This window comes from Nilaparvata lugens, chromosome 8 (genome assembly GCF_014356525.2).
Source record: "Nilaparvata lugens isolate BPH chromosome 8, ASM1435652v1, whole genome shotgun sequence".
Lineage (NCBI taxonomy): Eukaryota > Metazoa > Arthropoda > Insecta > Hemiptera > Delphacidae > Nilaparvata > Nilaparvata lugens.
This window is the reverse complement of record NC_052511.1, coordinates 46,053,629-46,070,127: the sequence shown is the minus strand read 5'-3', so window position 1 is coordinate 46,070,127 and position 16,499 is coordinate 46,053,629. Positions and strand designations below refer to the sequence as shown.

The 16,499-nt window shown below is 38.6% G+C and overlaps 1 protein-coding gene across 3 annotated transcripts in view; it reads left to right on the top strand.

The window, feature by feature from the left end:
* The window catches only part of LOC111046881 (spermatogenesis-associated protein 20), a 48,038-nt gene that overhangs the window by 25,354 nt on the left and 6,185 nt on the right, over window positions 1-16,499 (top strand). For all 3 annotated transcript variants that reach the window (XM_039434924.1, XM_039434925.1, XM_039434926.1), the window contains 4 exons: window positions 274-466; window positions 4,665-4,833; window positions 6,148-6,359; window positions 13,939-14,138. In XM_039434924.1, the coding sequence (XP_039290858.1) occupies window positions 274-466; window positions 4,665-4,833; window positions 6,148-6,359; window positions 13,939-14,138 (774 nt within the window). The remainder of the gene's footprint in view (window positions 1-273; window positions 467-4,664; window positions 4,834-6,147; window positions 6,360-13,938; window positions 14,139-16,499) is intronic.

Sequence of the window (16,499 nt, the reverse complement as noted above, 5' to 3'; positions counted from 1 at the left end):
AAGCTTTTGGACTTCGTTACAATTAAAATTTGAAAGAGGATAGTTCAAGCTAAGCTTTTGGACTTCATTACAATTAAAATTTGAAAGAGGATGGTGCAAGCTAAGCTTTTGGACTTCATTACAATTAAAATTTGAAAGAGGATTAGTTCAAGCTAAGCTTTCCTCTTTCAGATTATGCTCTCTATTATTTTAGATCATTGTAATAATTTTGTATTGATAAATAAATTATTGATTGATTGTTTTTCGTTTGATTATCTTTCTATTTTTGTGCAGGACCCGCACAACGAGTTGACCAATCAGAACGTGTTGATAGTGAAATACAGCGAGCAGGAGACAGCTGATAAGTTTGGGATAACCGTTGAAGAAGTTAGGTTAGCTCTGGCAGAAGCTAGGAAGGTGCTGTTTGAGGCTAGGCTGAAGAGACCGAGGCCGCATTTGGATAATAAGATTATCACTGCCTGGAATGGTGAGTAAAGCCTGTTTTTTATTAGTAGAGTTCCTTGGGCAAGTACTAATTATCTTGTGAACTCTCCCAATGAAAACGTTGATGGTAGAGTAGAGTTGGATAGCACCGTGGGATAGTACTCTACCACTTGCCTTCCCCCACCACCGCTTCTCACTCTACTCTACCACTACTATGCTAATGAAAACAGTATCGAGCTAGTAGAGTAGAGTCGAATTTCATTTTCCTCTTCTTCTTCAATAACCGTAGTTATCTCTGCAAGCCAAAGATCAGCCGCATATATCAATGCTTTTTGTAAAAATTTTTGGCTGAACGGCGATAATGAATGTTTCGTATTGACATTTTAAGGTTAGTTCTGTTCACTAGACAACACACTTTACCTACTATTCTCAATTGTAATGAAAACAGTTACTCGACCAAGTAAGTAGAGTAGAGTTAGCTCGGTAGAGTTAGTATGCCAGTTACTCGACCACTAACTCTACTATAGTGAGGTCCACATTATAATGGCAGTGTACGATTGACAATACTGTTGCTGTCCTTTTCTATCATACAACAAAACAGATGATAGCACTATCTCTCTCTCTCTCTCTCTCTCTCTCGCTTGTTAGAGTTTGGTAGAGAGTTAGTGGGGAGGATATTTTTAATATTCTTCCCGAAGAATGGACATTGATATGTCCAAAGCTCCGCCAATTTATGTAGATGCATAACAATATGATTATTATCTATAGTTATTATATTACAAATTTCTTTTTCATATCATATACAGTTCAATAATTATTTTCTTAGTCTATATTATGTAAATTCATCTATCATTTTGCTGTATTGTAAGCTATTGTATATAAGTGTATAAGCCAGTATATATTGTAACCTACATAAATAAAGTACTCAATCAATCAATCGCTTTGCAATGTTGTCTATTCGCCAGAATATTTTATATTAACTTTTGACAGTGACTGTACAAAACTGAACAAACCGTATTCTCAGCCGCCATTTTTTTCTTCATTCTATCAAAATACTTGAGTACATTTATGTCGTATAATTGATTTAAAATGTATTTTTGAAATAATGAAATAATTTTTGAACATTACCGTATGAGAAACACAAATTAAAATACATGAAATGACATTTTAAAAGTTGATAATTAACCATCCTAGACTTCATCCATGCTTCAGTTAGCCTACCCGTATAGGTTAGACCTACTCGTACCGGTATAAATAATATTGAAAAGTTATTTCAGAATTAATCCATTGAAATTACTTATTTTTAAATAGGATTTCTATTTCTCTATTATTTTTAAAGAAATTGTAATAGAATACCTACCAAATAATTCAATTTCTGTTGTTTTGAGATTCAGATTGGTGTATCACAGCTTTTTAAATTAGCCGCCATTTCAGGTTTGTATAAAAATAAAAATCTGATCTCAGTCATGAAAGCAAATTTTTGAATCAAATTATGAAAAAATATATTTTCTTGATCAATTTGACATTAAATTGATTATTTTATCAAGGAAATTATAATTATTAGATTAAATTTAATTGGATGAAATGAGTAACAGCTGTGTACAGTCAGAGGCAAAATGGAGAGACTTGGCAACGTTTTTCTTTTATCTTTCTTCACTGCCATTATAACGTGGACCTCACTATAGTGAAAACCAGGCTTAATGCTTACTTGAGTGGTGAGCAATTCAGATGCTTAGTCCACACTTTCACCACGTTGCTTGCCAAGTGGCTGGTAAGCTTGGCCACGTTGGTCTTGCCATGTGTGACCATTTGTGGATGCTCGGCTGGTCACTCGCCTTCGCTCGACAAAAATCGGAGCCAAGGATAGTGAAGGCGAGCGCTGGCAAACCACCCATCCACAGTCTCGCGCTCGGCTTCATTTGTACGCCCTTGGTGAGAGTGTGGAGGCGGCATAAATTCTGTCGTAATGGGCTTGCATGAGAAGTTAGCAATGCATTTATTTATCACAAAAACAAGGATTATTTATTTAGCACAATTTAGCAACATGGATGTCTTGACCAAGTCACAACTTGTTTTACCAGTGTACAGAGTATAATCTTAAGCTGCGTACACATATACGCGCTTCCAACCCGCACTAAGCACGCTCCGCCCTCGTCAGCCAGCCGTCAGCCAGAGTTGAGTAGTTTCTACTATCTAATCTTGATAGAAAATTCTTCCAGAAATAATTCGGATTCTACTTCTTAATATAATTGATGAAACAACAAACGTAAACCAAAACTGTTATCGAAGACCAAAAAGCAGCCCCCAGCAGCTTCATCCTTATCTGTCCTAAACTAATTATCACTACACTTTTGAAAAACATCATTCATTATTCGATAATAATTTCAGCAACAACTGAAAAAGCATTCCTCGGATCATATGCCAGCACTATGAAATAAATTTAAAATAGAATATCTGACATGGTGAGTAAGTAACTTAATGAACAATAACAAGAGAATAAATGAATGAATAAATTCAATGTATGGCAACTCAAATTGAACCTAAATTACACATGTATAATTGTAAATGTACACATATGTATTGTAAATTACATAACTTGTCTAATATATTACACTGGGAAAAAACTTAAATTACATATGAAGCATCATTATCTCCTACCATAGGGCCATAGAAAAAGAAAAGACAAGGAAAATTTTACCTATACAATCATATCATAAAAGTTAATAGCTACAGAAGATTAATCTTATACTATAAATATAAATAAACCGATATATAACATAGATAAATCGATAATATTATGTAAACCAAGTCTAATTTTATCTTTAAAAATCAATTCCCTTACAAGAAAATCTCTATATTTCTGTGCTGATGTCAAAAAACCTATTAAGCATTTCCAATTCTCGCCATTCAAATACTCATGTACCGTTTCATTAGTCATAACCGAGCAGCCGAACCATTTTACTCGGAATTCCGATAAGGCTTTACATCTTCCAATAAAATGATAGGTGTCTTCCACCTCACCACTGTTGCTTTAGCCTGATTGCAATCCATTCCTTCCTAAATTAAAGTAAATTTGATGAAACTGAGAAGTTGCTGCCCTGTCCCACCATAAACCTTGAAATTTATTATGTATCCTGCCCACAATCTTTTCGCATCCTCTTCCCCAAAGATCCGGTTGGTTCATGGGATCTACCCACTCTTCATTAAATTCATAAAATAATTTTCCCCAATCTTTATACCAACCACTCTTCTTCTGCGTCAGTAATATTGATACTCTCTTCGTAAATCTAAAATCCGGCTGTGCAAGAGTTTTTAATATGTATTTGTAATTCATTTTCAATGTTTGAAGCCACATAACATCCCTACCACTTTCTAAATATACTATGTAGTTGGGAGTATTCTTTGGTATACCGTACAATCTTTTAATAAAAAACCTATTGAAACGTTCTATATCCTCCCTCTCTTGACATCCCCAAACCTGCCCTGCATATGTGATTGTTGACTTGCTAACTGCTTCGAAAAATTGCCATTTCGTAGAAACTGGGACCTCATCATTACCAATTATCTTACGCCATAAACTATTGATACCATACCTCGCTGCCGTCAATTTACTCACAAAATGTGTTGCTAGTGACAAGGTGGGTGTAAGCGTAATTCCCAAAATTTATATTCATTTACTACTTCAATAGCTTCCCCACCGTAATGCCATCTCTCACTTCTACTCAATCTACCACCCCTCCTAATCACCATCATTTTGGATTTTTCCCTGTTCAAAACTAATTTCCATCGGTTGCAATATTGCTCCAGCCTGTTGATCATACTCTGCATTACATTCACGTTATCAGCTAAAAGAACTAAATCATCCGCATATAAAAGTGAATTTATTTTTTGATTCTCCTACCATCAAGCCTCCGTCTAAACTCTCACAGATATCATATGTGAAAAGATTGAATAAAATTGGGGATACCAAACAACCCTGTTTTAATCTGCTTACAAGCCTGATATCTTCTGTTACGCCCTTATCACACCATATAACTGAGGACGTATCTTCATATAAGGCTTTGATCATGCGGACAAATTTATTTGAAACTCCTATCTCTAATAGTTTATACACGAGAGCATCCCTATCTATAAAGATTAGCCTCATCAAGAATGATGTGTCATTCTTGTATTTGCTATCCCGTATAAGCCAGTTCTTTCCTTTATTATAGTTTTGATAATAATTTATCTTTTTCCTGCAGGTTTGATGATATCAGGGTACGCACACGCAGCTAATGCATTGAACAATGAGGACTATAAGAAGAGAGCAATTCGAGCGGCTGAATTCATCAAGAAATATTTGTATGACAGAGAAGAGAAGAAGTTATTGCGCAGCTGTTATACTGACAAGGATGGATCTATTGTACAAATGTGAGTTGAACACTTTCATGAAACATAACCTCACTTTCATTAAAATGCACGGTACTACGCAACTCAAGTCGACGCTCGACTCAGTCTCACAGTCGTGAGGTCGCGGAGACTAGAGTCGACTGATCTGAGTGTTACCATTTGAAAACACATGCTGAGTCGAGAAGAGACTAGAGTCGCAGTCTCTTTTCGACTTGAGTCGCGAAAGTGTGAGTTGAGCTCAATTCTACTAATGAAAACCAGGCTTTTGTGGCAACACTGAGCCAGAATATATTGTAACTTAAATGTCTCTTTATTGATTCTTTATTCTTTGTTGATTCGTTATTCTTTATTGATTGATACAATGGGTCATATGAATAAAACCAAAGCATAATGCTCATGAGCATGGAGCATAAGGTTTTGCTCATGAGCATTAGGTAGAAGCATAAGCATTTGCTCATTTTTGTATGAATAAGCTTTACCTTATACTCTTACCTTATGCTCCTGAACTCTGGAACAAATGCTCACGTATTTTAAAGATTTTTCATCAGCTGATTCGCTTTTGTAGCCTTACTTTGTTTTTATAGCTCACAGAAGCGCTAAATATGCAAGTAGGGGGCACCGCTTGTGTTTGCGTCGTCTGCTCTGTTTTCTATTTTTATGAATTAGTTTTAGGTTAGTTGAGTTTAGAATTTTGAAATAATAGCGTGAAAAAATGTCATCTTTATAATAATCTTCAGCATATTCTTATATCATATTCTTATTCTGATATCAATAGCCTTCTTATAATCGTCTACACTCTCATCTTCTTAAATGCCTATTTCCTATTTTGTGATGGCTATCTTTATATCAGGTAGCTTTCTTTTGTAGGAATAATGATGATATATATCATGGTTGAATCTAAAAAGAGTTTTATAGTTCTCAACTATTGGTTGTGATCGTATTGGTATAGTTTCCTATTACTCACACGAATTAGTTGAGCCATTTTACTATGAGCAAAAGGTGATAAGCTGCTCCAGAGTAGACTCAACTTTTTTGGAGCATTTGCTTCAAAAAATAGCAAATGCTCCAGTTTATTCCTACAATTTTGAGCATAAGCTTTTACTTTTGAGCAATTGCTCAAACTATTTTTTTGATGAGCATGACCAAAAGGTTTTGCTCACATTTATTCACAGAAAATGAAACAAATGCTCCATATTTTAGAAATATAAGCAAATGCTCAACTTTATTCTTATGGCCCAATAAGTACATCATCAAAATGATATACAGAGTGAAAGTGAGTTAAGTACTCTAATCTAATCCTAATCCAATATGAATCATTTTCTGTTCAATTTGCAGATCTTCACCAATCAACGGCTTCCTCGACGACTATGCCTTCTTGATACGAGGGCTGATCGATTTGTACCAGGCGACGTGGGACGGGGTGTGGCTGGAGTGGGCCCATGAGCTGCAGTCCACACAGGATGCCCTCTTCTGGGACAATGGCTCGGCCGCCTACTTCAGTGCACCCAACACACTCTACAGTCAGCTCTTGTTCAGGCTCAAGGATGGTTAGTGCATAATAGTTGAAAGAATTCATTCCAAATTATATGATATCAAATACTAGTAAGCCTCCTGGGCTCGAGAGCTTGCTCAAAATGTCGATAGTCAGCCTTTTTTGTTTAGGCTAAAAGATGGTTAGTACATCTCAGTCTTAATCTATCTGTCTTCTTCATATATCCATGTATCAGGGTGTCTCACGAAAGGTGTAACAACCGAAAACTATTGATTCAACATTAAATTTTCTACAAAAATGTCTATAGTGTGGTCCACGTTATAATGGCAGTGGAAAAAGATGGAAGAATAGTGATGCAGATTATCTGCATTATTTCTACACTGTCTGTGGTGTTGCTGATAGAGCCTATACTCAAAAACTGTATATATATATTTGTATTCCATGTGTGTATTTGTATTGCTTATTGTTCGCATATTGAACCCTCGCAGGCCAGTAACATTGCACTCCCCTATTCCTTTCCATTCTGTTACCATTGTCCAAGCTCCTTTCTTTCAAGTCCGTCGCACCAACACATACCTGCATAGTATTTCCACCCCTCACAACTCACATCCATTCCTTCTTTGTCTCACTCTTAACACTCCCACTCTCTTTCCTATTTTTGTAACTTTCACCTCCCTTTCCCGCTAATAGATATTAGACCTTCCACGAGGAGACAGTCTAGTTCCAAAATTCCTACCGAAAACACGTGCTTACCGAAAGTTTCCTGTAGCTGGCCTGCCAATAATGTGATTGTACCGTATTATTTGTAGTTTTATTTATTGGAGTCAGATTATTAAATTCTCATTCAAATATAAACGTAGTAATTCAATAGTATACACCCATACATCTACAGTGGTGACCCCGACGTGATCTGAAATTTTAAGTGTTACCTATTTCTAGTTTTGTCGTTTTGCTGCCTGTCTCGCCGCGTATCGTAGTGTCGCGCTGTGTATCCGTATCCCTGTCCGTCCGTATCCGTATCTGTATCCGTATTCGTGTCCGTCCGTATCCGTATCATATTTTCCACGACCCGTGAACTTTGCCGGTTAGTGTGTGGACTCCAGTAGTGTGGTATCAATTCTGTTACAATTTCAACTATGGCAGATGAAGTAGCAGCATCTGTCAACCGAATTGCAGTGAGGATCCCACCGTTCTGGCCAGCAGATCCTGAACTTTGGTTTGCTCAAATTGAGAATCAATTTACTTTGGCTAATATAACTTCTGATGATACTAAATTCAGTTATGTGGCGGGAAATTTAGAGTCAAAATATGCTGCTGAAGTTCGAGATATTTTAACTAGACCACCAACAACAATGAAGTATGAAAAGCTGAAAACAGAGCTTATTCAGCGACTCAGTGCTTCACAGGATCAGAAGACAAGGCAGCTCTTGGAACATGAAGAGATAGGAGATCGGAAGCCCACACAGTTCCTGCGTCATCTCCGAGCCCTTGCTGGTACAGTTGTTCCTGACAGTGTGCTAAAACCTCTTTGGCTATCACGTCTGCCAGCCTCCACCCAAGCTATTCTGGCTACTCAACAGAATTCTGATTTGGATGCCCTAGCTGTGCTAGCTGATGCTGTTCTGGAGGCAAACCCAAGACCTAGCATTTCTGAGACTGCAGTTGCCACAAATAGTGTAGAACAGATGATGGAGCGACTCACGTTACTCATGACAGCCAAGATGGGAGAGATTGCCAACACCTTGCGGCAAGAAATTGCTGCAGTAGCTGAGGTTCAACATGAAAACCGCTCACGCCGCTCAAACTTCCAATCCAGCCCTCATTCACGTTCACGCTCTGCATCACGCTCTGGCAATGGTGATCGTGATGGTATATGTTGGTACCACAGACGGTTTGGTGACCAGGCTGACAGATGCACCTCACCCTGTCAATACCAACCCAAGCGGCAGGGAAACGATCACGGGAGTCATTAATGGTGGCAAGTGACCCCATTCTCAAGTCATCCCGCCGCCTCTTTGTAACTGATAAGACATCAAAGCAGCAATTCCTTATAGACACTGGGGCTGATGTGTGTGTTTATCCTCGGTCACTTCTTCCAGGGAGACGACAAAAGACTGACTATGAACTATATGCAGCAAACAACACATGTATTGCAACCTATGGCTTGGTGACATTCAATCTGGACTTTGGACTCCGCCGCACACTTGCATGGCGATTCATAGTTGCTGATGTGGCCAAGCCAATCATTGGAGTTGACTTCTTGCATCACTATGATCTTCTTGTTGATGTTCGCCGACAATGCCTCATAGACCAGTTGACATCATTGGTCGCTGCTGGCCGTTCAGCATCATGCAGATTGGTAAGTAGCATTAAAACTATACATGCTACACTACCATCCACATATGGTCAACTCCTTCAAGAATTTCCCGACATCACTAGGCCTGCTGGTCTCCCAACAGCTTCAGTCAAGCATGATACCCTGCACCATATTCTAACCTCTCCAGGACCACCAGTCCACAGCAAACCCAGGCGTCTCGCCCCAGACAAGTTGAAACTGGCCAAGATGGAGTTTGAAAGCATGGTGCAAATCGGAATAGCAAGACCCTCATCCAGCAGCTGGTCATCACCTCTCCATATGGTTCCCAAAAATGATTCAGAGTGGAGGCCCTGTGGGGATTACAGAGCACTAAATGCAAGAACAGTACCTGATCGATACCCTGTGCCAAACATTCAAGATTTTTCTCATTTTTTACACAATAAAACAATCTTCTCAACAATAGATCTGGTCAAAGCATTCCACCAAATCCCAGTAGCTCCAGAAGATATCCATAAGACAGCCATCACAACCCCATTTGGACTGTTTGAGTTTCCCTACATGACATTTGGACTCTGCAATGCAGCTCAAACCTTCCAGCGCTTTATGGATGGTGTATTAAGGGGTCTGGATTTCTGTTATGCTTACATTGATGATGTCCTTGTTGCTTCAGAGTCAGAGGAGCAGCACTTCCAACACCTGCGATTGCTCTTTGAACGTTTGACCTCCTATGGTGTTTTGATCAATCCAGGCAAGTGTAAATTAGGAGCAAACAGTGTGAAGTTCTTAGGATACTGTGTGTCAGAGGAAGGCACAAAGCCCTTAGCAGATAAAGTTGAAGCTGTACTGTCATATCCCAAGCCTACAACAGCCAAGGAGTTGAGAAGGTTCACAGGTATGTTGAACTTCTACCGCCGGTTCCTCCCCAATGCTGCATCTCAGCAAAGCCCTCTCCATGATTTGCTGAAGGACAAGGTGAAAGGCAACTCACCTATCAATTGGACAGAAGACAGTGAAAAAGCATTCCAGCAGTGTAAGCAGAGCCTCAGTGATGCAGCATTACTTGCACATCCTATCCCAGGTGCCCACCTTGCTATCATGTCAGACGCCTCAGATTATGCAGTAGGAGCAGTGCTGCAGCAAAAGTCAGGAAACAATTGGCAACCACTCTCATTCTTTTCGAAAAAGCTAAGTCCTGCTCAACAGAAATACAGTGCCTATGACAAGGAACTAACCGCAATATACTTGGCCATCAAATACTTCCAACACATGGTGGAGGGCAGGGACTTCACTATCTACACTGATCAAAAGCCACTGACCTTTGCCTACCAACAGAAACCAGAAAAGTGTTCACCTCGCCAATTCCGCCACTTGGAGTACATAGGTCAGTACACTACCGACATCCGTCATATCTCAGGTTGTGACAATATAGTAGCTGACTCTCTTTCCAGAATCAATGAACTCTCCACATCTTTGGATTATGAAGCTCTGGCTAAGGCACAAACCCATGATGAAGAGGTTCAGCAGTTTTTGAAGCCTGACTCTGGAATCAAGCTGGAAAGGATCCCCATACCTGGTCTGAAAACCTTATTGCTTTGTGACTGCTCAACATCCACGCCTCGCCCTTTTGTCACCAAGGACTTCAGATGGGCTGCATTTAATGCAGTGCATGGACTTTCACATCCAGGAAGGAATGCTACGGTCCAACTGGCCACACAACGTTTCATCTGGCCATCCATGAAAACAGACTGCCGAAATTGGGCCAGAGCCTGTCTATCTTGTCAGAAATCGAAAGTGACAAGACACAATTGGCCACCAGTGGGTACATTCACTGCTCCATCTGCAAGATTTGAACATGTTCACATCGATTTGATAGGACCATTGCCCATTTCAGAAGGATATAGATATTGTCTCACATGTGTTGACAGATTCTCCCGCTGGCCAGAGGTTGTCCCTTTGGAGAATATTGAGGCTGAAACTGTAGCTAGAGCCCTGTTCACTACTTGGATCTCTCGCTTTGGCACACCCCTCCGCATCACAACGGATCAAGGCCGACAATTTGAATCCAGCTTATTCCTGCACCTTGGAAACCTTCTTGGAACCACCCGCTTCAGGACCACTGCATATCATCCATCAGCAAATGGCTTGGTTGAAAGGCTCCACCGTCAGCTCAAGGCTGCAATCAGATGTCATGCAAATGAACGTTGGACTGAAATACTGCCAGCTATTCTCCTTGGCATACGAGCAGCATGGCGTGAAGATTTCAAGGCATCTACTGCAGAAATGGTGTATGGCCAGGTTCTTCGCCTTCCTGGAGAGTTTCTGACACCAAACCTCCCAACTGGTCATACACATCCATCAACATTTGTGACCAACCTTCGAAGCTATTTCAATGCTCTTAGACCAGTGAAGGGTACACGTCATGGGGAGCGAACGCCGTTTGTCTTCAAGGACCTTGCCACATGTCAGCACGTCTTTGTCCGGACTGACACTTCAAAAGGTGCACTGGAACCTCCATACTCTGGGCCACACTTGGTCATCAGCCGAACTGACAAAACTGCAGTAGTGCAAATTCAGGGTTCTGACATTACCATCTCAATGGATCGCCTCAAGCCAGCCTTCATCATGGCAGATGATGATCAGCCAATCAGCATCAGCCAAACGATTCCCCCTGCAACAGCCAGCCCTCTACCTGATGCCATCCAGGATCCACTGCCAGATTCTGACACTCCAGCAGTAACTACCAGAAGTGGTCGTCGGGTGCACTTCCCAGATCGCTTGCAAGCTGGTGTTTCGTGATTTGTGTTGTGAAATTGTGTAGTATCTCTAGCCAAATCACTGGCAGGGGGGTACTGTGGTGTTGCTGATAGAGCCTATACTCAAAAACTGTATATATATATTTGTATTCCATGTGTGTATTTGTATTGCTTATTGTTCGCATATTGAACCCTCGCAGGCCAGTAACATTGCACTCCCCTATTCCTTTCCATTCTGTTACCATTGTCCAAGCTCCTTTCTTTCAAGTCCGTCGCACCAACACATACCTGCATAGTATTTCCACCCCTCACAACTCACATCCATTCCTTCTTTGTCTCACTCTTAACACTCCCACTCTCTTTCCTATTTTTGTAACTTTCACCTCCCTTTCCCGCTAATAGATATTAGACCTTCCACGAGGAGACAGTCTAGTTCCAAAATTCCTACCGAAAACACGTGCTTACCGAAAGTTTCCTGTAGCTGGCCTGCCAATAATGTGATTGTACCGTATTATTTGTAGTTTTATTTATTGGAGTCAGATTATTAAATTCTCATTCAAATATAAACGTAGTAATTCAATAGTATACACCCATACATCTACACTGTCGAAAACATAATTGTCATCATTGTGGACCTAGAAAAGGATAGTATCACCGGCTTTGTCGAATGATAGACAAGGATAGCAAAACCGAAGTTGATCAAATACTGTCATTATAACGTGGACCTTACTATAGTAAAATTATCTTATATCGACCTTAGTTTTCGAGATCCATAAGGCTATATATCTATCTATCATATCTATCCATACAGTGTCGCACGAAAGGGGTAGCAGCAGAAGACCATAGATTCTAAATGTAATCTGCAACAAAAAATGTTCAGTTAATTTTTTTATATCGACCTTAGTCTTCGACATCTATTGATTCTTCGATATTTTTTAAATAGGCCTACTGTCTTACCGTCATTAAAACGTCAATAACTAGAAAACTATCAGTCAAAATCTTATTATAAGGATATGGTTGGAAAGAGGAAGAAATTTCCAATAAAATTCATATAATTTGTTCCTTTGTTTGACGTTTTTGAACGTTTTATGAGCGTTGAAACTATCGGTGAATTTTGGCATAGAACTCGATGAATGTACTTGTTTCAACTTTGAGCGCTCATACAATGTTCAAAAACGTCAAAAAAAAGGACGAATTATTTGAATCTTATTGGAAATTTCCTTCTGCGGAGGTAGAAAATCATAGCGCTATCTGCTTTGTCGAATGATAGCAACTCCAATGTTAATCAAATACCATTAAAACGTGCACCTCACTCAACTACAGTTGCTGATGTTATAAGTAGGTGCTGATATTGTATAATTATATTGAATTTCCAGAGACCGCTTGAAAATAACTAATATAAGAGAGAGTAGGATTGCGTTTGTTCGTTTGTTCGCATCAAAACATGTCAACTTGTGGATTGCATACCGGAAAAACATAGTTCTGAAACTTCGTTTTCCTGATGCAATGCTTAGGCCTAAACGTGGCATGGATTATTAATTTTTCAGCTAGAACAATTTTTGAGACAAAGTGCTAAATAAACGTCTACAGTTTCATCAATGCTGTATCGGCAATATGAAAACGCATGCAGTTAATATATCTTTTAATGAAGGTGTTGTTATTTACATAAAGAAATTATATTCTTCCATTTTTATTTAATTAAAATTTCAAAATTATTCGAGTCCTGATAGAATGACTGACTCACTGTACAGTCAGTCGAAAATTTTAATATTGGAATGAGGGGTATTTTGGCAAGCTGAGCAAAAAAATAAGATCATATGCACCTTTTCGTTATATCTTCAAATGAAAAATGAGTTTTGTGGGTTGTCAAAACTCCCTCTGAAAGGGAAACTATTCAACTTATTCTATCTTTTAGTAAAATAACAATGATCATCCATCCATGTATCATCTTCTATACTATAATAAAGGAAAGAACTAGATTATAAACGTAGCCTATACAGATGTAAAGTATAGGGAAATTATGTTTGACGCATTATCACGTCAGAACTACTGGACTGATTAACTTGAAATTTTGCATATAGATTCTTGCTTAACCGAGGGTGGTTATAGACCAATTTTAAATTCTCCAAGATTGGATTACATCAAGTTTCCAGTTTGTCAAGTTTTCAATTATTTGTCATGCTTCCAGTTTGTATGGAAGCAGCAGAAGATTTCTCTTAAAAGGGAAATTAGAAGATAGGTATGATTGGGGATCCTTTTCGAATGATAAAAACAGGATTTCCGTCACACCCAAATTTTTTCCGCCATTTTGAATCCAACTTATTTTTTTAATTGATAGGTGGTCATACTGATTTACTTGAAATGCAGCATATAAATTCTTAATCAAACGAGGATTCTTATAGGCCTATTTTGAATTCTACTAGATTTCGTCAAGTTTTAAGAAAGACCCTTGCGAAGCACGGGTTACCTGCTAGTAACTAATAAAATAACTAACCTGAATATCAAGGGCGAGGCCACAAGGTATTTTAATGTGAATAATTTGAATTTGGCGCGGTTTGTTGCAGACCAAGATGGCGCCGAACCGTCGGGCAACTCTGTGTCGGTTGATAACCTGCTGCGGCTGGCGGCCATTTTGGATTCGGCGGACTTCAGCCGCAAGGCGGCCGCCATTGTGTCGTTGTACCGCAGTCGGCTCACCAGTGCCCCGGCCGCTCTGCCCTACATGACTCAGGCACTCGCTACGCTCGGCGACTCTCTCACACAGGTAAGGAACACACCTAAACTGTTCCATTATAACGTGGACCTCACTATAAACCAGTTATTTAAATCAGTTATTAACCAGGGAGATAACTAAAAGCGATGTAGCGATTGGCCAAATATGACCCCAACCTTTTCTATTGACCAATATGAGAGTATCAGAGAAGAGTTATGATTCATATATATACATATACATATATATATATATATTATATATATATATATATATATATATATATATATATATATATATATAAGCGAAATGGCACTCACTGACTGACTGACTGACTCACTCGCAGAACTAAAAATTTACCGGACCAAAATCGTTCAAATTGGTGGGTATGTTCAGTTGGCCCTTTAGAGGCGCACTAAGAAATCTTTTGGCGATATTTTAACTCTAAGGGTGGTTTTTAAGGGTTTAAAGTTCGTCTTTTAGCATGTATAATCTTCCTATTCCAATATATTAGAATTATAATTTAAATGTACATACCATATGTTAATATAGAACTATAATCTAGAGAGACCAAAAAAAAATTAAATTAAAAATTTCGTCAGGTTGGCATTAAGTTGTGTTGACTTTGTTAGGTTGGCACCAAGTTGAAGATTGAAATGCATTTATCCAGGACCTCCTAAATACCAATTTATCCAGTACCTCCTAAATACTATTTAGAAGTCGGCGACTTATTAGACATCTACTAATCTGATGTCTATTATACCTAGATATGGTTTCTGATCTGGTATTGATATTAACCAACTTAGTTATACAATTGGTTAATATAATGTGTTGTAAAACACTACTCAAAACTTATATGAAGCCAATTAGAAGTTCAACCCAATAGTGACTCCTTTATTTCTGTTATTGAATATTAATTTTTTTTGTTACTTCTCTTGAACAAAAAAATCATTACTGTTGGGATCTTTACTTGACCATCATTACTGTTGGGATCGAGTTTTGGTCCTATCTTGTTGATGTCTTCTTTGAATTGTATAGCATGTGATTCATTTATTGCTCATTGAGAATGTTTTGCTCACAGGTGGGAGAGTGGTTTGAACGATCTGCACGTCTTGCCGAGTTCAGTTCATAATATATGTACATATATTATATATAATAGTTTTGGTTCGGTATTATGGCCATCACTACTTGAAACAATTTATCAGACGAAAGCCTATTCGTATCTTCTAAAGATGGAAATACCTTTATTTCCATAATCATTAAAAAAGCGATTGAGTTTAAATCAAAATTCAAGCCATGAGTTAGAACTACTTATTTAAATAGATCTCTAATTTATCGCGGAAAAATTGATTTTTCAAATTTGGTAAGTGTGTTCAGTTGGCACTTTAGAGGCGCAATAAGAACGGATTTGGAAAAATTTCCAAAGATACGCCCAAAATCTGCGTTTTTAGCGTTTTATCAGCTTTATCGAGATCAAATAAATAGGCATATGCCTCAGATAGAATCCAACTCAAGTTTTAGCTCCACTCATCTCTCAAGCGCTATCCTTTTCTATCTCCACTACTGAAAACCATCCTTTTCAACAATGAATAAATATAATCAATTGATAGAATATTTAATCTCAATAATTTACTAGTAGTTTGTGAACAGTAGACCTCGCGCTCAGTAAGTTACATTGACCTGTTGTTATGTTTTCTCAAAAAATAATAAATAATTTATTGATTAAAAATGTATAGAAAAAATTAACATAGAGCTTCCTGTACTATCGTACCGTGACGTGTCGTCCCGGCGTCCCGGAATGTGAGTGTGAGCGCTGTTATTTAGGTCTGGCTGCAACTATCCACAACGTTGATGGAAAGATACATTTTCAAGATGTTCGATGTTTTTGAACTAGACTGCTGATTTATGATGAATATTCTAAAGTCTGATTTCTACGGTAATATTGGCGTTCAAAAGAGACTCCCTTTCCTGTTGTATTAGGTATCTTTAAAAAGTAAAATTTCAAAAAACCGTATGTATACGTCGAAAAGGAACATACCTGTCAAATTTCATGAAAATCTATTACCGCGTTTCGCCGTAAATGCGCAACATATAAACATTAAAACATAAAGAGAAATGCCAAACCGTCGATTTGAATCTTAGTCAACACTTCGCTCGGTCAATTATGAAAATTTATTAAGCTGGATTAGCTCACAACCATGACAGTGAAATAGTATATTACGCTACAAGTACAGAAAGTTAGTGTTTACGGTATGAGGATAGTTTCCCAGGCGAGGCTTGCCGAGCCCGGGAATATGCTATCCGAATACCGTAATAGTATATTTCGCACCTAGAGCAGAAAATGAGATTTTTCCAGCTCGAAATCGGTTTTCAAGTCCGAGGCCGTAGGCCGAGGACTAGAAAAGATTGAGAGCT